Source organism: Schistocerca cancellata, chromosome 5, assembly GCF_023864275.1.
Source record: "Schistocerca cancellata isolate TAMUIC-IGC-003103 chromosome 5, iqSchCanc2.1, whole genome shotgun sequence".
NCBI lineage: Eukaryota > Metazoa > Arthropoda > Insecta > Orthoptera > Acrididae > Schistocerca > Schistocerca cancellata.
The window spans coordinates 770,425,463-770,450,943 of record NC_064630.1 but is presented as its reverse complement, the minus strand read 5'-3'; the positions used below and the strand labels follow the sequence as shown (position 1 = coordinate 770,450,943).

The 25,481-nt window shown below is 38.3% G+C and overlaps 1 protein-coding gene across 1 annotated transcript in view; it reads right to left on the bottom strand.

Moving 5' to 3' along the window:
* LOC126188116 (nibrin) overlaps positions 1 to 24,524 on the bottom strand; it is a 163,908-nt gene extending 139,384 nt beyond the window's left edge. The window contains exons 1-2 of the mRNA XM_049929588.1: positions 24,299 to 24,524; positions 24,089 to 24,222 (exon numbers count right to left, since the gene is read on the bottom strand). Of these exons, the coding sequence (XP_049785545.1) occupies positions 24,089 to 24,222; positions 24,299 to 24,323 (159 nt within the window). The 5' untranslated portion in view covers positions 24,324 to 24,524. The remainder of the gene's footprint in view (positions 1 to 24,088; positions 24,223 to 24,298) is intronic.
* Between the last annotated feature and the right edge of the window lie 957 nt (positions 24,525 to 25,481).

Below are 25,481 nucleotides of genomic sequence, written 5' to 3'. Positions count from 1 at the left end.
GTGCCATCCAAGTGTCCCAGACATTCTTCCCCGTGAACACTATTAAGGCAGGCAGCTTGTCCCCATCTGAATTACCACCAAGAAACACAGTGGTAGTTTCCCTAGCAGGTCCCACTGCGATTCTTGAAGATGGAGAATTAGTTTTACCAACAACTTTGGTTTTTGTTGGGTCTAGAGAGAAACTAGTCTCATCAATATTAAATATCTGCTTTGGTTTGTTTTCAACGTCTAAGCCTCTGAGTGTTTGTTTCAGAATATCAAAATACCCCTCAATGATGAAAGGATCAGAGCCAGCTTTTTTTCGTGCATATTCAAGGGTCTGTGGCTTTTTTATAGACAGTTTATGCCTTTTCTTGAACCCCAGGAACTTCAGGTATACAATTCTTGAACGGGTTTGGTATTTTATTTCTTCTTATGTACTTCCCAACCAATTCCAAAACTTCCTTCCTGCTTAGGCCCCACCCCCACTTTTCTAAAGTTGTCAGTCCATTTGCTAGTTGCTATTCTTTTTCATATGGGATTACTGTAGATCATCCTTGAGAAACACTTTTAACACCACGAGAACCTTTTATGTGTTTCTCAAGTGTTGAGTAGGGTATTTGATATTTAGCACTAGCCTGATGTATTGTACAAATTCCTCTTTGTATATCATCAATTCACTAGAAAACTGTTCTTTTGTGTAGGAAGTAGCACAGTTAGTCTTCCTCTGGTAGTTCCTAACCATTTTGGCACTTTATGTTTCACAGATAAAACTTGGCCTACCACACTAAGTCACAAATCTGAAATAAAACAATTTGACAATGGGATAGATAGGTTATGAAAGATTTGGTTTACTCATGTGTAACTATTTTTTCTAAGAGAAATACATTCTAACTTTGCTGATGTGCCCTCAATAGTCCAACCTCTCAATACACCGGCACATATATGAAAAGACAACACAGAAATGAATTATCATGCTCAACATTGTTGTCAGTCAAACAATGCTTTACATACAGTACTGTAATTGAAATTGTGGCATTGTTTACAGTTCTGTTCATATTTTATAAAAGGAAATGTGGTTTAAAAATATAATAGACTTAAATAAAAAATAAAATATATCTCACACAAACTCAGTAGGCCTACAAATCCAGCACATCAGGTATTCTGGTATCCATATGTACAGGAAGGCCAGTTTAGTTGATCTAACCCACCCTGGTTACACTTGCCCCAGCCGATTGGTTACACTTGCCACACATGGGAAAAAGTTGGGGTAAGTGTAACCATGCCTGGCATATCAAGAGCTTTATCAGTAGAGTAAAACGAATCTCATATTTGAAATTATCATGCAAAAGTTAGTTTGTAACCAAAAAATTGTGCAGTTATCTTTAAAACTGCAAAAATGACAGACTACCAAATTCCGAGCATGTCACTCACTCACAGAGTGAAAATGTAGACGTCAATTCAAGTCCAAAAATTAATTACCAATTTTCAGATTTGACAACTTATGGTTCAATATAACAAAGAAAAGAGTAAATTAACATGTGTGATAGGTCAGAGGTAAAAATACAGCTTCTTTAAGGCACCATAAGCTGTGGTTACACTAACCCCATGGTTACACTTACCCCACTTCACCCTAATTAAATGTGTTTTTCAATCTAAAGTGTGAGTGCAATCAATGTCGGGTTCTGTAAAAGATGATTCTGGTCTAAGAATTTCTTTTTATTTCAATTGTGCAGTTCCACAGGAACAAACTGAGGAGCAAGTCTCCATGGTTTTGAAATGAGTCAGTATATGAAATTAACATCAGAAAAACTAACAGTAAATAATATAAAATCTTCATGGATCCTATGCAGATGACAAGCTGCTGAGTATATACTAGCATAATCAACAATATAACACAGGAATTTGCTTGATTTTTCTAGGAACTCTCCAACAGAATAGAATGAGTAAGCAAAGAAAAAATTCTTCAATTTAAACTTGCAATTGCATTGATTACTGCTAGGATTTTTTAATTCTTGTGGTAGCTTTTTGAAAATGGATGCAGCAAAATACTGCATACCTCTCTAAACAGAAGCCAAGGCTGTGCAATCCAAATGCAGATTGCAGTGGAAGCTGCTTATTCTTGGGAATAAGTTTATATTGTTAGCAACAAATGACATTAAAGAAAATATATATTGAGAGGTCACTTTCAGAATCCCCAAATTCCTGAACATTAGTCAATAGGAGGTTTGTGAACTTACCCCACATATTACTTGAACTGCCTGTTTCTCATCCAAAAATATGCTTTGCAAACAGAAAGAGCTACACCAGAATACAATACCATATGTCATAAGCAAAATGAAAATAACCAAATTGGACTAATTTTCCTGTTGAACTAACTCTTATTGCAGATACTATTCTAATGGTAAATACAGCAGCATTCTGTTTTTGGACAAAATACTGAAGATGGGCTTTCAACTACAGTTTACCATCTACCTGAACGTCTAAGAATTTGGATTTTTCACTTACTAATTATGTGCCCATTCTGTGTATTCAAAATGCCAATTTTAGTTAAACTGTGTGTTATAAATGGTAAAAACTGAGTCCTACTGTGACTTAGAATCAATCTATTTTCTACAAGCCATGAACTTATGCACTGAACTGTACTATTTAAGACATCTTTCAGTACTAAGCTAGTGTTATAAGCAAACAAAAATATTTCAGAATCACCTGTCAAGAACCCCCATCCCCCCTTTTAACAATGCCCCAATCAGCCTATCTGTCATAGCCATTCTCATTACTATGATGAATGTCCTTCTTCTGCCTGTTCTTAAACTATGAGAGGAAGCAATTGTGAGCAGCTACTCTTCTTATTCCATAATGGTCCAACTTCTTCAGTAATATTTTGTGATTAACATAATGAAATGTCTAAGTTAAATCAAAGATGCTTAGTGTTTATGACTTTTCATTTAATCCATCCAGTGCCTCTGAGAGAAAAGAGAATATGTAGCATTTTCAATTGTTACATCACTTCTAAAATGAAACTGTAAATCTGACAGAAAATTATGTGAACTGGAATGATCAAATACCCTTATATATACAGCTTTTTCAATAACTTTAGTAAATAATTTATGGCAGAGAAACAGATCTAAAATTGTCTACATTATCCCTTCCACCTTTTTTATAATGTGGTGTTACGAATGGGTAGTTTAATCATCCAGGAAACTGACTGCTCCAAATGGATAAATCACAAGTGTGGCCAAGTAACCTAGGAGCACAAAAACTGTTTGTGGGAAATCATACATTGGCCAGACAAGCCACACTGGTAAAGATAGATGCGAGGAATGAGGGTTGTCATACCACACAAGGTCAGCTGTTGCTAATACTGTCTAGATACGGGACACATCAAGGAATCTGGACAGGACAAGATCTTTTACCAAAAATCCAACATGACAGAAGCTGTCAAAAGACATATAGAGAATGACTTAATCATCAAAATCAGTCCTATTGGCAATAAGACATCACTGTTTGCACAGAAATGAATCTGGTGAGAAGGCACCATAGGGCTCAAAGTCATCATGAGCAGGTTGGACACTAGCAACTTGGCTGAGTGCACAATCTGAGGTCTGCAGGTTGCAACCAGGACTTCTGTGCCACACAGTGTAAGGTGAGTGGTTTGTTTCCCTAGCAGGGACCTCTGATTGTCTACTTCCTGTCAGATGATTTTACAATCCCCACCCCTCCTCTGTGCATCTGCACTTTTCCACAAGCTAGCATATAGTTTGGGTCACCACTACAGCTCGCTGCAGACGCACCTACAGAAGACAAGCTACTGCCTCACTGAAATATTGTGCAATTTCCACAATAACATACAATGTTAATTATGTTAGGACAGCTCCATACGGCAAAACAGCATAATATCTTTGGTTCCAAACAGATTGATGATTGTTGCTTCTGTGTGAATTCAGAGCATGTGAGAGCAATGTCATTAGTGCCTGAACTAAATAAATACATGACTAGGATATAACAAAATGATCAAAAGAGTAAGAAACGTAATAAATCACGGAAAAAGTTGAAAATGAGAATTGTTTGAGTAGTAATTAAGTATTAACATCTGCAAAATTAGAATGGTTGGTTGACTAAAACCATCTTAATGACCATTTCTGGAAATTTCAAGTGGTTTACTGGTTGTGTGTGTAAGTTTTAAATTATAAAGGTGTGTAGTTCTATCACAAGTTGGTCTTACAATTTTTTTCTGGCAGTTAATGTTGTGATGTTCCCCTATAGTAATGCACCATGGGTAGGATTTCATGTAAAGCTGTATATATCCCAACAAAGTGCTGGGTGAGGTTCTGTTCAAGCTGGAAGAAGAATGAGGCATATCTGTACAATGTAAGAAGTAATAAACCCTAGTAAAGCACAGTAGCATCCAAACAATGCCCAAGTTAAAGGTAGCTTAACCCCCAAAGAAAGTAGTTTCTGTGCTCACACACAGTCAACTGGTGGTACTATATACAATTGGCTGGTAAAAGAATGTAGCATTTTATTTAAATTCCCCTAGTGCAGGAGTCATTTATCCAAAATTAACAAAATTTTCTAGAATTGTTAACACAAGATGTGTATTACATTTAAAGGATACATATTCACTTAAAATGAACTTTCAATATGTAATAGTTCGAAGTAATCTTCTGAACATGGTCTTACGCCAATGTCTCCTCCAGTGAGTTTTCAGCAATTCTGTTACAAGAAGACACTTGAAACTTTCATGCACTTCTACATCTGTCATTTAAATGGCTTGGCAAACAATAAATGTATTAGGCATTGAAATAATCACAGGTATTCTGTATATTTTCATGTACCTACTTCACGCATATTTTCTTCTTCATGTAATTTCTGATTTCTTTCAACTCACCCACTTCCTCGAAAATGTCTCAGTAGTGTTTCAGCACTGATACACATACATTTGGCTGATGGATTAGTATTGCCTACTGTCAGTAAGTGCCAGAGCAATGCTGGAGACTGTGGTTGGCACATATGAGGTCGAGTTACCACAAGTGCCAATGCTCACAGATAAGAAGAGTGTATGGTTACAGATTCTGGAAAATCGAAATGTAAATCTGAATCAAAACAAAAAAGCAATCTGGGAGCATGATTAACCCGCATAGCAGTCTAGTAAATTAACACGACAATATCTGTTTAGTTGTTTGGCAATGCCAATATACATGACTGTGAATGCAAACTGAAATAGGACTTTTGTTTTTAGAATCCCTTCACTACTATTTTTAGCCCCTCCGTTTTGTACATACAAAGACTCATTTTTATCTGAATAAAATTCACTTGTTTCTCTTTTTAAATTCTGTCTACTGCTGTTTGTTCACACACTGCACATCCCACAAGTCACTAACATTTTCAGGAGACTATTCACTTTGTAGAACTATAACAAAACTTCCTGACAGATTGTCCCAAACTAATAACCTTGCCTTTTTTGATTGTGCTCTTGCTGACTATGCCATGTGGGCAAAGTCCATGTCCCCACCTCACAACATTAATCTGCCGATACTGCGGTGGATCTGTATGATTGGCCCTCAACCTGCCTGGAGATATGAGGGGAAGCAGAATCCCCCCCCCCCCCCCCCCCCTTCTTGGTGGGGACACACCTTAGCTGTTATTGTTACTGGTTCAGTCGGATGGACACTCAGCATTTATTTTCATATGCTGAGTTGCTGATAATAGTACAATAGAAGGGACTAGATGAGCTGTTAACTCAATAGGACATGAAATTTGCAAATATAGCAGAAAGTAAACAATATTCAAGATTTTACCACAATGCTTCCAGAGTGTGTGTGTGTGCGTCCTTTAGCATGGTACAAGAGGATGTTATGTTGTTATGTAACAGCAAGGAAAGTTGCTAAATGAATAATTTGATTTGTGGGACAAAGACTTTCAGTTGCAATTAGATGCATGGCTATGCCTGGACTACAGTTTGCAGAATGCTATGGGAGAGATTCCCTCAGTGTAGTACATTTCACCGTTAGGCCTTATGTGATACATCAAAGCTCTAAAGCAGAAGTTTGTCTACCTATATTCTGTCTGACTGAAGAGAAATTGGCATTGGTTAATAAGGGAACCAAATGTCCCGAACAAGTCCATGATCACTGTGGATATTCTTAGGTTCCTTTAATCTTAATTAAAGACCTGATGTTAACAGTAGCTGAAACAATGAAATATATAAAAAAGTGATCTAGACAACTTTATTCACAAAAAATGAAGTCAGATAACTTTTAACATGATGGGCATATTTTTGTTTTTTATTTACTTTAGTGGGTGATGGATAGATCTTTATTGTGTCAGAAAAGTGTCATTATGGATAACTGTACTAATTCTACGCATGGTTCAAAGGGATACATTTTGTGGAAATAAAATGATTCTAGCATACCTTATTTACATTCTTACAGATGGCACACCTAATATACACTTATGTAATGTGTTTCTTGCACTCTGGATCATTAGACATGAGTAGAAGATCAGAGGTCATGAAATTATGAACCACAAGAGGAATATAATGAAAAATAGAGAGCCCTCTACAGTAATGATTAGAATACGCATGATTTATGGAAAGACAAGAAAAAATATAGATGCGTCAACTGTAAGAAAACAAGGTGTCTCCAGATCTGACCATAGGGTAGCAAAATTAGTATGATGATTAAATAGATAACAACACTGTAAGGAAAAGATAGGCTTCTACTTACCGCAAAGATGACACAATAAGATGCAGACAGGCATAACTAAAAGACACTTACACATTAGCTTTTGGCAGCAGCCTTTGTCACAAAAAGAACCACACACACATTCATTCACACAAGCAAGCACACCTCATGCACACATGACACACAAAGCCAATGGATTCTGGTTCAAGCTGCCAGAGATGATGGTCACATGTGCATGAGGTACACTGGTCATGTACGCATGGGGTTGCTTGCTTGTGTTAATGAAAGAGTGTGTGTGTGTGTGTGTGTGTGTGTGTGTGTGTGTGTGTGTGTGTGTGTGTTTTTGTCTTTCTTCTTCTGATGAGGGTTGTGGCCAAAAGCTTTTGCATAAGTGTCTTTTAATTGTGCCTATCTGCAACTTAACGTGTCATTTTTATGGTAGGTAGCAATCTATCTTTTCCTTACTTTGTTGCTATTCCAATCTGGAGTTTCCATTGTTTAAATAGACAGCAAACTGGAACTGCGTGCATTATCAGAAATGTTTTTTTATTTATTTTTTGTTAATAGTAAACGTCAATGAATGAAGAAAATTATAGAGACATAGTTATACTGCAGATAACTTTTGTGTCAGAGTTTGATTTTGTAAACAAATAATGGGTATAATCTTTAATTCAGGTGGAGGATGGCATCAGTACTTATACATGTGGGTATAAGTCTAGAAATTAAGTGAATAATGAACATAACTGGCAGTAAATCTGTCTGAGAAATGAAGGCCTTGATAATTCAAAAAGACAACCTGTAGTCTGGTTACAAATGTGGTAAGAATTGTTAACACCATAGAAATGGAACACATATGCTGAAGAGCAGGTAGGCCTAATGTGAATATATACACCAGCTGACCAAAAGGATCCAGGCACATATTAGTTGACATTAATGGGGAGGGGAGGGGTCCACCCTTCACCTTCATGACAGCTTAAACTCTACTGTGAACACTTTTAATGCAATGTCTGATTGTCTGTGGAAGAATGGCAGCCAATTCTTCCTCAAGAGCCAAAACCAAAAGTACAGATACATAATAATGATCAATAATAATAATATCTCTGATTATTTCACTGACTATTTGGTTCACTGGACTTTGAACTTCCAATTACAAATTCTTAACCTAAAACACGTGAGGATTCACTTTTCTTGAAGAACAAGTTTTATGTACACTCTGGTGATAAGGCTGAACCTAAAGATGACTCTGAAGTTATATTTGATTTAACTTCACAAAATAGTTCATAAAGTCATAAGATTATACATACAAGATGTATGACAAAAGTAACGAGACTGACAACAATGCGAGCAATCTGGCAACACTATGTTGTTCTGCTTGTATACACTGATGTGCTCATCATCCGTCCCAGATGCTCAGTACAAGTGTCACCTCCGTACAGTCTTCATGTGATTTTTGAGAGTGTCATCAGTGAAGTTGTATATTACGAAAATGGAATAGTGGCAATGTTATGCCATCAAGTTTTGCGTTAAACTTGGGGAATCCATGAGCGTGACCTTTGAAAAGTTGGAACAGGCCTATGGAAAACATTCTTTATCAGGAGCACAAGTTTTTGGCTGGCACAAATCATTTTTGGTACCCTAAGAACACAATGAAGATGAATCTTGTTCAGGGAGACCATCAACTTCAAAAACCAACAAAAATATCGAATGTGTGCATGCCCTCATGATATCAGACTGACATTTAACACTAAGGATGGTGGGTGACCTGTTCAACTTAAACACTTTCGCAGTACATCAAATTTTGACCGAAGTTTTCACGTGCAAAAGGTTTGTGCTGCAAAACCTAACAACTGAGCTGAAGAACAATCAAAGAAACATGTGCTCTGATCTTCTTCAGAGGATTTCCAATGACCATAATAAATGGTTAGGTCATGTGATCATCTACATCTACATCTACATCCATACTCCGCAAGCCACCTGACGGTGTGTGGCAGAGGGTACCCAGAGTACCTCTATCGGTTCTCCCTTCTATTCCAGTCTCGTATTGTTCGTGGAAAGAAGGATTGTCGGTATACTTCTGTGTGGGCTCTAATCTCTCTGATTTTATCCTCATGGTCTCTTCGCGAGATATACGTAGGAGGGAGCAATATACTGCTTGACTCTTCGGTGAAGGTATGTTCTCGAAACCTTAACAAAAGCCCATACCGAGCTACTGAGCGTCTCTCCTGCAGAGTCTTCCACTGGAGTTTATCTATCACCTCCGTAACGCTTTCACAATTACTAAATGATCCTGTAACAAAGCGCGCTGCTCTCCATTGGATCATCTCTATCTCTTCTATCAACCCTATCTGGTACAGATCCCACACTGCTGAGCAGTATTCAAGCAGTGGGCGAACAAGCGTACTGTAACCTACTTCCTTTGTTTTCGGATTGCATTTCCTTAGGATTCTTCCAATGAATCTCAGTCTGGCATCTGATTTACCGACGATCAACTTTACATGATCATTCCATTTTAAATCACTCCTAATGTGCACTCCCAGATAATTTATGGAATTAACTGCTTCCAGTTGCTGACCTGCTATTTTGTAGCTAAATGATAAGGGATCTATCTTTCTATGTATTCACAGCACATTACACTTGTCTACATTGAGATTCAGTTGCCATTCCCTGCACCATGCATCAATTTGCTGCAGGTCCTCCTGCATTTCAGTACAATTTTCCATTGTTACAACCTCTCGATACACCACAGCATCATCTGCAAAATGCCTCAGTGAACTTCCGATGTCATCCACATGGTCATTTACGTACATTGTGAATAGCAACAGTCCTATGACACTCCCCTGCGGCACACCTGAAATCACTCTTACTTTGGAAGACTTCTCTCCATTGAGAATGACATGCTGCGTTCTGTTATCTAGGAACTCTTCAATCCAATCACACAATTGGTCTGATAGTCCATATGCTCTTACTTTGTTCATTAAACGACATGGGGAACTGTATCGAACGCCTTGCAGAAGTCAAGAAACACGGCATCTACCTGTGAACCCGTGTCTATGGCCCTCTGAGTCTCGTGGACGAATAGCGCGAGCTGGGTTTCACACGACCGTCTTTTTCGAAACCCATGCTGATTCCTACAGAGTAGATTTCCAGTTTCTAGAAAAGTCATTATACTCGAACATAATACGTGTTCCAAAATTCTACAACTGATCGACGTTAGAGATATAGGTCTATAGTTCTGCACATCTGTTTGACGTCCCTTCTTGAAAAAGGGGGATGACCTGTGCCCTTTACCAATCCTTTGGAACACTACGCTCTTCTAGAGACCTACAGTACACCGCTGCAAGAAGGGGGGCAAGTTCCTTCGCGTACTCTGTGTAGAACCGAACTGGTATCCCATCAGGTCCAGCGGCCTTTCCTCTTTTGCGCGATTTCAATTGTTTCTCTATCCCTCTGTCGTCTATTTCGATATGTACCATTTTGTCATCTGTACGACAATCTAGAGAAGGAACTACAGTGCAGTCTTCCTCTGTGAAACAGCTTTGGAAAAAGACATTTAGTATTTCAGCCTTTAGTCTGTCATCCTCTGTTTCAGTACCATTTTGGTTACAGAGTGTATGGACATTTTGTTTTGATCCACCTACCGCTTTGACATAAGACCAAAATTTCTTAGGATTTTCTGCCAAGTCAGTATACAGAACTTTACTTTCGAATTCATTGAACACCTCTCGCATAGCCCTCCTCACACTACATTTCGCTTTGCGTAATTTTTGTTTGTCTGCAAGGCTTTGGCTATGTTTATGTTTGCTGTGAAGTTACCTTTGCTTCCGCAGCAGTTTTCTAACTCCTGGATTTCTGGGTATGGTCCTGGGACAAAGCAGCAAAGTGAAGAGTGGCATACTGACTGAAAAAAGCTTCAATGAGCAAGTCAAAGATCAAAACAATGCTGATTTGCTTTTTTGACAGTAGGGGCATCATGAGAAAAAGAATTTATTCCTCCAGAATAAGATGTCAAACAAGTGATTTACAAAGATGTCCTTCAAAGACTCAGGAAAAGGGTGAATCAAGTGGGGCTGGACATTGCATACAAGTAGATGCTGCATTGAGACAATGCCTCGTGTCACACAGCCGCTTCAATCATGGAATTTTTGACCTCAAGAGGCAAATCTGGCAATAATATTTTATATTTTTTGCATAAGTCACAAGAAAAGAAGAAGGTCAACAGTGATTTTATAATTTGCACACAAAACTCTTTGGAAATTATCAATCTCTGTGGTTCTTACTTAACAAGTTCCTGATTAATATTTATGTGATGCTACAGGTAGTGATGTTGGATGCTGGATGTCTTAAGACATCCGGGTTCACATCAGGACTCTGCGCAGGCCAATCCCTTTCAGGAATCTTATTATCCACAAACCATTGTCTCACAGATGCTTCTTTGCAACAGGGTGCACTGTCATAATGATACAATCAATCTTCATATTTGAACTGCTATTCTGCTGTACACAGTGCACAATGCTGTATAATGTTACCGTATCAGTGTTTTCTTAAGTGCAATAAGGGGACTACACCGTAACCATGAAAAACACCTTCATATTACAATGTCACCTCCTCCATGCTTCTCTGTTGGCACTACACGTGATGGCACGTAACGTCCTCCAGGAACTCATTACACACATCACTTCCATCAGATTGACACAGGGTACAGCATGATTCATTGCTCCAATACCACTCATTTCCAGCCATCCACTGTCTGCTGGAATCACTCTTTACCTAATTCATTGCTTAGCGCTGTGTATAGAAATGTGTTTATGACGAGCTGGTCAACCACTGTATGCGATCTTTTTAACTCCCTACACACAGTCTTTGTGCTAGCTGGACTGCTGGTAGCACCTTGGAATTCATGAATGATTCGTTCTGCTAATTTCACATGATTTTTCACAATCACTCTCGACAATGACAATCCCTGTTAGCGAATGCATGCGGTCTGCCTGCATTTGGCTTTGGTTTAACTGTGGTTGTTCTTTCATGTTCCCGCCTCACAAATACAGTACCAAGAGTTGACTCGGGCACCTTTGGAAGGGTTGAAACGTCCCTGATGGATTTGTAACCCATGTGACATCCAATGACTAGTCCACGTTTGAAGTCACTGAACTCTCCTAACTGATAGAATCTGGTGTTACTGTTTCTCTGCTGACAACAGAATACTCACTGCATCCTTCTGTACTAACAAGTCTGCTGCTCATAAAATCTAGTGGTCGATTCTGCATTACATATGGGTGTCCAGATACTTTCGATCACATAGTGTATAGTGGAGCAATCATATGGTAGTAATGTTCCAGACCAAGGGAGTGTCAAATTCAGATGTGATAAGGTATTTTAATAATGGTAAAGTATTGGGGGTGATGGAGTAATGGATTTAAGATGAATATAGCGTTCAAGAGAAGCAGGGTTCTGGTTTAATGGAGGTATATAAGGTACTGAAATGAGTTGCTGCGACGAATAAAGTTTTGCAAGAGCAATAGCAGTTTGTTGAAGGCAGTTAATGAGATAATGGCTGACATTGGGAATACGCATTGGGGAACTACTGAGTCAGAATGCACTGGGGTAACTGAGCACTGGAAAATCCACTAAGGGGATGTTAAAATCAATCCATGTTAGTGGAGGTATAGGTTTGAATTAAGACTAAGCTATGCTTGCACAGTATACAGAAGCCTTGTGGGATAGGAAACTAAAGATGGAGCAAACATGTAAATCAGTTTTACATGCAACAGCAGAAAATGACAACATGATGATGATAGTGCCATGAATAAAGGTGGTGAAAGCCTCATGGAGTGACTGAAAAGGATCTGTGAATAAGTTGTTGGAAAAAATGTGATAGGAGGATGTAAGGAATGAAAGGAAGTGGGTCAAAAGTGTTCAGAGTGAAAGAAGATATATGTAATCACCCTATCCAACGCAGAAGAAAATAGATTGTAAGGTTATTTGCATTTTATATTGAGCCACACTTAATGGAAAGAGATTACTGTGAGAAATGAATATCAATTAACAGAAGACACAAGAGAAGTGAAAACTTCAAACAAGAAATATAAAGGAGTACTATATAAAGGGGAGATTAATTTCATGTATATAAGTGAAACAGCAATCTTGTTTAGAGTGATTAGTTATCTAATGAGATGACTGTAGCAGGTTTTATTGTATAAAAGTGGCAGTTGTCTAATGCAAAGGCAATTTGGAGCATTATTAGGCATGAAATGAACAAACTTAGCGTGGCATATTATATTCAACACTCTGAAAAATGCAGCAGCTAGACAAATAATATTAAATTTGAATCATTAGCTACTAAATTCAATAATGTCTCCCTAACAGAAGTTGAAAACAAAAATGACCCGTCAAAGGGATGGATGAACTTACCTTGCATACTCCATCCCCCAGGCTAGCTTTCAAATCATGTGGTACACAGATCACAAAAATCATTAGGGCACTGGAAAACAGTAATAATTCTGGCTACAATGGTATTTCAATAGAATTACTAAAATCTTATGCTGATTTGATAGTAGTACCCAATTGAGGTACCTCGGTAACCAGTCAATGGATTTTACAGTATTACCTGAAAGAATGAAGTATGTAATAATAACACCCATTTACAAAAGTGGGGATAAACATCTGATCTCTAATCAAAGTCATGTCTTTCTTCTTCTTGTGTTCTAAGAGTTCACAGCTGAATATTGACCCATCTTTCTGAAAACAATCTTTTAACAGCGTTTTGGTTTGGCTTCCATACAGTCTTATCAACTGAGAAAGCGATATGTGATCTCACTAACTCTGCCCAGTAGAAATGAACATACATAATTACTGTAATCTATTGGAATTTTTCTGGGATTTTGTAATGACATTCGATTGTGTGGATCATGAAATTCTGCTTGGGAAATTAAAATGGCATGCTGTTAAAGCCATTCTTCTTGAATGGATAAATTCATATCTTATTAAGAGAAACTAAATGGTCACATTAAGTAATGATAAAACAGAAGTGAGACTATACAAGACTCGATGCCTGGTCTGCTACTATTGTCAAACTACATACAATATTTCCCTTGGACATCAGGACAGTGCTAAAAACTATGATGTTTGCTGATTACATTAGTATTCTGATAAAAGGGCTCAAACACACCAACACCAGACACAGTCAGTAGAATAATCAAACAGGGTTACAACTGGTTCACAGCAAACAGGTCAATTTCTTATCTTACAAAGACTCATATTATACAACTAGCAGCCTGTCCCAGCTTTGCCTGGATAGCACCAAGTATCTATGGCCAGATGACTTGTTTATAATATGTAGTGAGAAGCAAGATAATACGTGACACTCTTGATTTGAGTTACACTGTGCCTTTCTGGTGTATTCTGAAAGGCTCACTATTTACTGTGCATTTTTATACGTAACCAAAATGAAATCAACATGTAATGAGCAAGCATTCAAATCAAAAAGCAAAATCAATAGATAGGATTTTCCTAGTGAAGCATATACATAAAACCTATCAGAAGAAGCAAAGCAATGTCATTAAGTTTTTAATACACAAAGTGAAATCAGTAAATCCATACATTCTAGCCTAGTAAAGTCACTGTTAGTTTGTATCCATAAAGGTAAGGTTCTGTCACCGATGCAAACTTCTGAATATACATCTGTCACTGAGTTAGAAAAGATAACAGTACCACCTATTGGTTCTTTGGTATACTACACTGTGATGATCATGTCACTGAGGTAAACATCCAGACTACTAAGCTGAGCAGAAGATTTTACATAAAATTATACATATATGTGTTTTTCTGTGTTATTTAGATGAAATAAAGCCTGTATCAGGTGTAGTCAACTGTTTTTACCTACTGACCACTTTTGTATATCTGTACTGACCACTTTTGTATATCTGTTAGTAGCAAAATTTTGTACCCGCCCATTAGCTCTACCAAAATGGTGACTTACAAAGTAGGAAAGTAACTTTATGTTATAAAATCTATAAAGCAGAGTTGCTATAAGTTAAAGCACATAATACTAATTACTTACACTATACTTTATGTCAACATTTTATGAGAACATAATGAAGATATCTTTCAGAGCTGCCACAAGTTTTCCCAAGTGAAATTCCGTGATTTCCAGACAAGTTCTTTTCCTGACAAATTTTGAAATCTCAAGGGTAAGTAAATACATAAGTTGACAAAAAAAAGTAAGGATTTCTGTATTTCTCCCCCAATTTGAGCAAAACTTTTAAGTACTAACATCAGCATTTTTTGTAATGAACTGTTTTCATATGGAGAAAGCAAGTCAAAAGGCATGTATGTTTCATTAAGACCACTGTTGTTATTTTATTTCAATAAAATAAAACACTTTTGGTGACAAAAATAAGCATTTCAATGGAGTTGCAAGAAATTTAAAATACCTTCACTTATTTCAGAAATAATCTCAGAAAAAATAGGCCTCTTGAAAGGGCTATAGGTGACTGCCAATAAAGTGTTGGTTCTACTACGTTCGTTATTGTCAGTTACTAGTCACTGTGTTATGTCTATTATTTTATAGGTATAGTGTGAGTTTTCTTTTGAGAAATATATGAGTAATAGAGACTGCCACACTATTTTTCTTCCTATCATCCACACTTTCTAACATATAAATTATTATCAAAGTGCCAAAATGTACTAGATAAATGTTTATAAAACACTGCACTTTACAATGTACTTGCAGTCACAATTCCTGAAATCCATCACCCATGGCCTCTGGCCTGATGAGAGCAGGATAAACCACAAAAATAAGCCACATTATCTCACATGCAAACAGACCTGGCCTGCAGGCAGAGTGGTGAGACTAGATCTGAAGGGCAGGGTTTGCACAATAGTGGGAAACAATGGGTTCAGATTGGCAGGCCCGATCTATTAGAGATACCCACAGAAATGGCCTGAGGTTTTGGGCTGTCATAGGAGTCCATTTGTGTGGCCAGCTATTCATGTGTCTTAGACACCATGTTGATGAAATGAGACCGCAGTGATCAATCAATGCAACAGATAACTTTCGCAAATACTCTGAGAATCAATACTAATGAGGATAAGTAGCAACTCACCATAAAATGATTACTGAGCTGCAGTCAGGCACATAGAAAAGACAATCAAACTCTCATGACAAAATTTTCAATCATAGCCTTTGTCAGAAAATGAGAGCATACACACATCTACAATTCATGCACACCTGACTGCTGTCTCCGGATGCTGCGTCAATAATCTCTGAGAATCAGATCCAAACAAACCACTTTTCACGCTTCCCTCCCTCTTGTCGGCAGCTGCTAGGTTAGAGGCAAGAAGTGGTGGCAGCATTGACTACACGCTGAGGGGAATGGTAGGACAGGGAAAAGCACTAAGAATGAGGGAGTAGGGAAGCAGCTCACATACTCAGCTGCACCCAGCCAGAAATGATGGACGACATCTCAGAAAACAAACCGTTTCATCTACTGAGACAAAGATGTAATTTTTCCGGTATTTTTTTTTTTTCAAATTTCCCTGGTTTCCCTGATTCGTTTTGGAATTCCCTGATTTCCAGAAATTGTGGCAATCCTGTCTTTAATCCCCAACTGCCTACTGCACACCATGAAAGCTGGAAAACAAACTAATGGGTGGTAGGGACCAGGTTGACTGCCACAGGCCTGTATGTCACATCAAGCTATGTTCAAGTTACCTGTGAAAACCCCATGAAAATTAACCTAGGAGTTTTGGAGATTAAAATGTTCAAACAAACAGATACAATAGTTTCACAGTTTTACTATTAGTATTGATTGAAAATGACTTACAGGTAACAGGAGAGATCAATGAGCAGAGCCTTTCTAGAAAGAGACTTTCTAAGCATCCATATGGAAAACACACTGAGGTGACGCCAGTACATGGTTAGGTTAATCAGAAGGCTCAGTTCTGCTTCAGTTTGTTGAACTGCAGAGAACAACTCACATACTTTTGTTCAATACTGTCCTACAACTTTATCTGTTGGGACAATGATTCCAATGGAATAAAAAAAATAATTAAAAAAAAAATGTTTGTTACAGAAGCATGGAGTAAGAATATTGTGTAAAGTTGGTAACCAGACATCTAACAGAAGACTCTTCATGGGCCAGTACATATACTCACTAATCATATTTGTGGTTAATGACAAGCAAATTTAGGATGAATTGTGCAATTCGCGATCACAGTGGTAGAAGTAAAAGTAATTTGCATACAGACAATGTATCTCTATCTATGATTTAGAATGGATCTTTATATTCTGGCACATAAGTCAATAACATGTTATCAACAGATATATGCTAGATAATAGAACATCCCCAAATATTTAAAAAAAGTAGAAGAATACAGCAGCCTCTCCTTCTGCAATTTACAGGAATATTTTGGACTGGAATGTAAATTCATTGTAACTCTTAATGTGTATACTAAACAGATCTTGATTTAGCCAATATCTAGACAGCTGATAGTAGTCCAAGTAAAATTACATAAACAGTTTCTTTTAGTACTGGGTAAAAGAATAACAGGTGAAGCAAGTGGTTCGTTTCCATTTTTCTTCTGATATTTAGAAACATACATGGAGCAATTAATAAGAGGCAATCAAAAACTTTCTGTTTAAGGGAACTGCTGCAATATACGGTAATGTGACTCTGATGCAGGTATATGAGCACCAACATGAAGGCATGGGATTAGTGTGGCATTTGTGTCTTTCTGTCATGCATGTGGTAAATGTCGAAACATGAACTATGGCGATGTTATTACCAAATGTGCCCAGACAGGACCAATGTGCTGTTATTCTTTTCTTGGCTGCCAACAAACAAACATGGGTACATATCCATCGGAGAATGAGGGATGTGTATGGAATAGTGTGTCTGTTGACAAGCACTACTGTGGAGTGGTATGCCAAGTTCTGTGCTGCTTGTGATTCAACAATAGATGCCATATCGCAAATTCAGTAATGTAGAAGTTATGCCAACTGAAGTAGGAGACACTCGAGCACCTGCCCTATAGTCCTGATCTCTTCCCATGTGATTATCATGCCTTTTGTCCCTTCAAAAAGGCCTTGGAGGGTCAGCAAGTCCTGTCACACAAGAATGTCAGAAGGCTGTCATGGATTCCTTCATGCAGCAGGGCACAGTGTTTTACCAAACAGGTACCTTCAAACTGGTGTGCTGGTGGGATGATTGCCTCCGTACTCACAGTACTTTTGGCTGTCTGGTGTGCAGACTCTGCTCTGTATGGCCTTTGAAAGGAAACTTTTTGATCGCCTCTTATACAAGAAGTTTCCAGAGTTATCAGTATGATAGATTAGCATTAGGTTTTTTGGTAATTTATTGTTAGTATAAGCTAATTAAGTTGCCTGCAGTCACTGCTTCTGTCTATTAACACACAAATTGACTCATCCCACACTCTTGAAGATCCTTTTTCAGACTGAGACTTCCTGAATGTGATGCGTGAATGACATGAATGAATGACATGACTACACGCAGCAAGTGGCTACACGGGTAGCAGGGGTTGTGTGGCGTGGACTGGGCGGTTTTTTAGGTTAGATGGCCTCGGGCAAGTACAGAAAGGTCAACAGCCTCAAAGGGTGCGGGGAAAAGTCAGGACATGCGGGGACCAAGCAGCAATTGGTATTGTAATTGTAAACTGTCGAAGCTGCATTGGTAAAGTACCAGAACTTCAAGCGCTGATAGAAAGCACCGAAGCTGAAATCGTTACAAGAACAGAAAGCTGGCTGAAGCCAGAGATAAATTCTGCCAAAATTTTTACAAAGGCACAGACGGTGTTTAGAAAGGATAGATTGCATGCAACCAGTGGTGGCGTGTTTGTCGCTGTTAGTAGTAGTTTATCCTGTAGTGAGGTAGAAGTGGATAGTTCCTGTAAATTATTATGGGTGGAGGTTACACTCAACAACCGAGCTAGGTTAATAGTTGGCTCCTTTTACCGACCTCCTGACTCAGCAGCATTAGTGGCAGAACAACTGATAGAAAATTTGGAATACATTTCACATGAATTTTCTCTTAGGTGGAGATTTCAATTTACCAGATATAGACTGGGACACTCAGATGTTTAGGACGGGTGGTAGGGACAGAGCATCGAGTGACATTACACTGAGTGCACTATCCGAAAATTACCTCGAGCAATTAAACAGAGAACTGACTCGTGGAGATAACATCTTGGACCTACTGATAACAAACAGACCCAAACTTTTCGACTCTGTAAGCGCAGAACAGGGAATCAGTGATCATAAGGCCGTTGCAGCATCCCTGAATATGGAAGTTAATAGGAATATAAAAAAAGAGAGGAAGGTTTATCTGTTTAGCAAGAGTAATAGAAGGCAGATTTCAGACTACCTAACAGATCAAAACGAAAATTTGTGTTCCGACACTGACAATGTTGAGTGTTTATGGAAAAAGTTCAAGGCAATCATAAAATGCGTTTTAGACAGGTACATTTTGAGTAAAACTGTGAGGGACAGGAAAAAACCACCGTGGTTCAACAACAAAGTTAGGAAACTACTGTGAAAGCAAAGAGAGCTTCACTCCAAGTTTAAACGCAACCAAAACCTCTCAGACAAACAGAAGCTAAACGATGTCAAAGTTAGCGTAAGGAGGGCTATGCGTGAAGCGTTCAGTGAATTCGAAAGTAAAATTCTATGTACCGACTTGACAGAAAATCCTAGGAAGTTCTGGTCTTACGTTAAATCAGTAAGTGGCTCGAAACAGCATATCCAGACACTCCGGGATGATGATGGCATTGAAACAGAGGATGACACGCGTAAAGCTGAAATACTAAACACCTTTTTCCAAAGCTGTTTCACAGACGAAGACCGCATGGCAGTTCCTTCTCTAAATCCTCGCACAAACGAAAAAATGGCTGACATCGACATAAGTGTCCAAGGAATAGAAAAGCAACTGGAATCACTCAACAGAGGTAAGTCCACTGGACCTGACGGGATACCAATTCGATTCTACACAGAGTACGGAAAAGAACTTGCCCCCCTTCTAAAAGCCGTGTGCCGCAAGTCTCTAGAGGAACGGAAGGTTCCAAATGATTGGAAAAGAGCACAGGTAGTCCCAGTCTTCAAGAAGGGTCATCGAGCAGATGCGCAAAACTATAGACCTATATCTCTGACGTCGATCTGTTGTAGAATTTTAGAACATGTTTTTTGCTCACGTATCATGTCATTTTTGGAAACCCAGAATCTACTCTGTAGGAATCAACATGGATTCCGGAAACAGCGATCGTGTGAGACCCAACTCGCTTTATTTGTACATGAGACCCAGAAAATATAAGACACAGGCTCCCAGGTAGATGCTATTTTCCTTGACTTCCGGAAGGCATTCGATACAGTTCCGCACTGTCACCTGATAAACAAAGTAAGAGCCTACGGAATATCAGACCAGCTGTGTGGCTGGATTGAAGAGGTTTTAGCAAACAGAACACAGCATGTTGTTATCAATGGAGAGAAATCTACAGACATTAAGGTAACCTCTGAGTGCCACAGGGGAGTGTTATGGGACCATTGCTTTTCACAATATATATAAATGACCTAGTAGATAGTGTCGGCAGTGCCATGCGGCTTTTCGCGGATGATGCTGTAGTATACAGAGAAGTTGCAGCATTAGAAAATTGTAGTGAAATGCAGGAAGATCTGCAGCAGATAGCACTTGGTGCAGGGAGTGGCAACTGGCCCTTAACATAGATAAATGTAATGTATTGCGAATACATAGAAAGAAGGATCCTTTATTGTATGATTATATGATAGCGGAACAAACACTGGTAGCAGTTACTTCTGTAAAATATCTGGGAGTATGCGTGCGGAACGATTTGAAGTGGAATGATCACGAAAAATTAATTGTTGGTAAGGTGGGTACCAGGTTGAGATTCATTGGGAGAGTCCTTAGAAAATGTAGTCCATCAACAAAGGAGGTGGCTTACAAAACACTCGTTCGACCTATACTTGAGTATTGCTCATCAGTGTGGGATCCGTACCAGATCGGGTTGATGGAGGAGATAGAGAAGATCCAAAGAAGAGCGGCGCGTTTCGTCACAGGGTTATTTGGTAACCGTGATAGCATTACAGAGATGTTTAGCAAACTCAAGTGGCAGACTCTGCAAGAGAGGCGCTCTGCATTGCGGTGTAGCTTGCTCACCAGGTTTCGAGAGGGCGCGTTTCTGGATGAGGTATCGAATATATTGCTTCCCCCTACTTATACCTCCCGAGGAGATCACGAATGTAAAATTAGAGAGGTTAGAGCGCGCACGGTGGCTTTCAGAAAGTCGTTCTTCCCGCGAACCATACGCGACTGGAACAGAAAAGGAAGGTAATGACAGTGGCACGTAAAGTGCCCTCTGCCTCACACCGTTGGGTGGCTTGTGGAGTATAAATGTAGATGTAGATGGAACAGGTCCATATGTTGAATTTTAAAAGGATTGTGAAAGCAAATGACATTTGTTCCCTGTATGGAAATATTTAAGACAGACATTATGGACTGATAAACAGTTATAAAATGAAATTTACAATATGGTTATAAAGATAAATGTTCATGCATGGAAAGCAGTAATAGAACTGCTTTACTGATTTTAATTTCACCTACCAATGAGAAAGAACAATTACAATGTTTATTTGAATTTCTACACATTTTTGTCATTTCTCTTGTTTCCTTTGTAAAATATGTTTTCATTAAGTACATACAACTCCTGACACAAAAATATCACCAACAATATTATCTCACAATTATGATTGATCTGTATGTAGATTTTGGTTGACAGAAAATATTGTATACAGTTACACATTTATTTTGCTCTCTTTTTGTAGGAATTTTCTAAAAACTAATAGCTGCAGGAAAATATCTCATACATCTGTTTTTGTAGCTTCGATATTCTTATTTTCAGTAACATTTTGATAAGTTGCAGACTACTCAGTCTTTTTATAGTGTCTTATGCGAAGGCAAACATTTGCTTCATATTCATATGCACAAGTAATGATAAGGGATGAAATGCATGAAGTTAGAAAGATGCTGATTGACACATATGTTACATGTTATCCCAAATGACTCTGAGGTAAATATGATGTGAAAATTGGTAAAGGATGATAATATGAGTTGACAATGAAAAATAACATAGGCTTTCATTTGTGGGTAACTGACACTTAACTGCAAGAAACATAGGTGCACTAAATTTTGCGTGATTTACAATGGGAACTACATGATGCATCTGTAGAATGAGACTGAAAGCCCAATGGACAAATGGGGAAAATTAGGGCTTCCCTCTAGACAATGTCAACCTGCGGCAAGCTCTCTCATCAGCCATTGCCCTAGCCAGACCTGCCAGATGGGAACTGAGGGTGTTCTTTTGTGTACAGGATCAGAGATAACAGAACAAAAGAGCTTGACAAATTAATGAGTCAGCAACACACAAATAATTTTATGGGCAATATGAAGAACATGACTTGGGCAATCAACTGTGTGATTAAGCAAAGAGGAAAAGTGCACTGAACACTACGAGAGAGATCTTTCTAGTGTAGGACACTTCTTGGGATATGAAAAAATGTCAGCAGTAATACACTTCTTCCTATTCAGATGGAAAACTGTTTCCCCTCATTGACATTACACTACTTGACTATACTAGTCCATATAACAGATGTGTGCTATACTGACCTGCAAACTATAAAACAATCAGTTTTACATTTAATGGCTGGCTGTGTTACAAGGGTACATCAAGTGCAGTTTAGTATGGACAAGAACAGGGGCAGCACATTGATGTACTGTTTTGCTAGTAATAGACATGATCATTCAACATGCCTCTGATGAAACAGAGGGACTGTAGCTGAAAATTCACCATTGGAGGATGCAGTAGCATTCTACTTACAAAGCAAAAGTAATTGTTCAAATTAAAGTCTCCATTTCAGAGAGAAAAAAGAAACACTGTCTCAGCAGGGCCCATGGTTCAAATCATGTGCAAAATCGATTCACTGCAAGTGAAGAACGTGGAAGTCTATATTGAAAAGTATTCTGGGCACAGGCATCATGCTGTAGCACCAACAGCAGTATAAGCATCAAAACGTCTGGACTTTTGGAAGTAAATATCATTCCTGATATCTCAACACAAACTGTTGATTATTAAATAAGACACTGAAGGACTTGAAACATAGCTTCAACTGGATACTGCAATCTCCACGATTCTCACCAATTTAGTGACAGACATCATGCTATCCTGTCTGCATATCAGGCAACACAAAATACTCTTCATGATGTGTAGAGTGAACAACTTACAAGGGCAAGGCTTGTTCAGTATCAAAATCGGAATATAGGGGATTCTGCTTCCTGTGTCAATCGTATTTTAATCCTTAATATCTTCCACATGAAACAAATAAATCTGATTTCAGAAACTATTACATACAAGTTAATCTCTATGTCAGCAGTTCTTGGAGACATTTGTTTCAAAATCATATTGTGCCACATCCAACACTGTTCACATAACATTAAAACCTGTGGTGTATTTCAAGGTTTATGGATCCAGAATTATTCAGATAATGTTAAAGGTTGCAGTTAAAGCTGAACTAGGATGTTTTAACTGCACGTGGAATTATTTGACAAATCAGTGATAACCAATCTGTCATCATGATGGACATAATTAGCAAAGAAATTGGTGCATCTTGGATTTGTGGATATTACAAGGCCACGGTGAACACAGTATTGCAGATCAATACATATTTTATATATTAACCTGAAAATGTTACTGTCAATTCATTAGAAAGACAATTTTTATCCAAAAACTGGTGATAGTTACATACTGGGGACCCTTCACATTTTTCAATAAGGCACTACCGATCAATTTATTACCAGAATCAAAAGCCTGATATTTTTAATATGGATGTAAGGTGTATTCCTCACTGCTTGGTGCATATCTTCTGCAACTTTACTGAACAGGAAATTAGAGTGGGGGAATAAAACAGAATAGTTGCGGTATATTGTTAAATGTTTCCCGTCATTAGCAGACATTCCATCAGAAGTATGCTCCAATGATCTGATAAAATAATACTGGTCCATAACTTATTTTAAAGGTTTAATTCTATGATGGAGACAGATGCACACACTATATGATGACTGTAACGTACAGCAAATTATCCGATCAGCTATGGACATTATTTAAAAAAGTATTTACCAGCTTTGCATTTTATATTTTCAGTTTCACAAACTTTAATTCCAGCTCCAATTGTAACTACTCAGAAATTCTCAGTATGACCGATGATTTTACTGTAGTTTAAAATATACTATATACCAAATGTTGTGGAAAAATTCTGGGGAACTGGAGATTGTAACAAATATGTAAACAAAAAAGAAAAGCAAAAATAAGTTCAACTGTAGATAGATATCAATCTGAATAACACACACCCAATTCTCACTCTTGTGTTCCACATCTAGTATCGCGTGTTTCCTGCTTATAGACTGATCTTCCCGTAACAACAAATCTGTGTCCTTTCGTCCGACGGTATGTTGTCTCCCAGTCAATAAATAATACCTGTCACCTGAAAGAAAAATATAGTTTGCTGATGCTGTTGAAAGTCTGCCAAAATCTGAAAGGTTGACTACTAATAGAGTTACCTTTCGAATTACTGAGGACCCACATTTCTCACAAACGGAACACAATATTACAAGCTATATATTTACGACAGTCACGTGCCACTAACAAAACAATTTCTAACCAAACTTATTATACATTATAAACATCAACACGCGCACAATATTCAAAACAACAACAAACATTACATCTTTGCTTTACACAGATATTATAACTATTGGGAAACAAACGACATCCTACAGATCATTGTTCAGTCGGTCCACATTCAAAGATTTGTTTATTCATATTTCTGTGCATATCTTCGTGCGTCCATACGACACAGTTACAATCTACTGCCGAGCATCCATCCGTCGCTCAATTCATACTTGCCGCCACGCTAAGTCAAATCGAAAACATCCACACTGTATTTCAGCATTCACACATGCTGTCAACGTCAAGTTACTCCACATCAAGATTTAGCTGTAAAGCCGTCGGCACACGGAACGATCGTTAAGGTGACGCTCTACGAGTTCTGTGATCGCGGTTCCCCTGTTTCTCGTCACATGAAGCACAAAATAAGTTCTGCGATATTTCGGCAACGTGCCGCGTTCAGTAGAACCGGTAGAAAACAAGATCACTCCCTACGTCACAGGCAGAAATCAGGACGCCATACTGTACTGTATTTGTTGTGAAGCCCATATTCGTTGGGCTCTATGAATATCTGCTGTTTCTAAGCTCCACCCCGTTGATTATCTCGAGGAACGAATCGTCATTGGTACGATTTGTTGTAACAGAATGACGAGAAACGTCACATTGGTGGTTAAATGATTTTTGTATTTATTTATTTTCGCATTATAACTCGCTTACACTGTGAGTAAGCTGATTTAAGGCAACAATCCATTTAACAGTCATGAAAACATGTCGTCATTATTAGGATATGTTGTGTAATTAACTGTGATTGAAATTTCGTCGATGAAAGTATACAAAATTAAGCTGTTTATAGGTGAGTTGCAGCATGGCGTAGTTAGTTGAGGCATCACAAAATGGGACTGTAGGTCAGAAATCAAACCCACATATACTTCGAGACATTTACTCTGTTAGCTTACAGTCGGAAGTAAGAACTCCAAAGAAAAACAAAAAATAAACGTCCAACTCTCAAAATCAGTTATTCTTTCAAGGAATAAACAATGCACTCTACTGGTCAGTCTCTTGTTCCTGCTCAGCTTT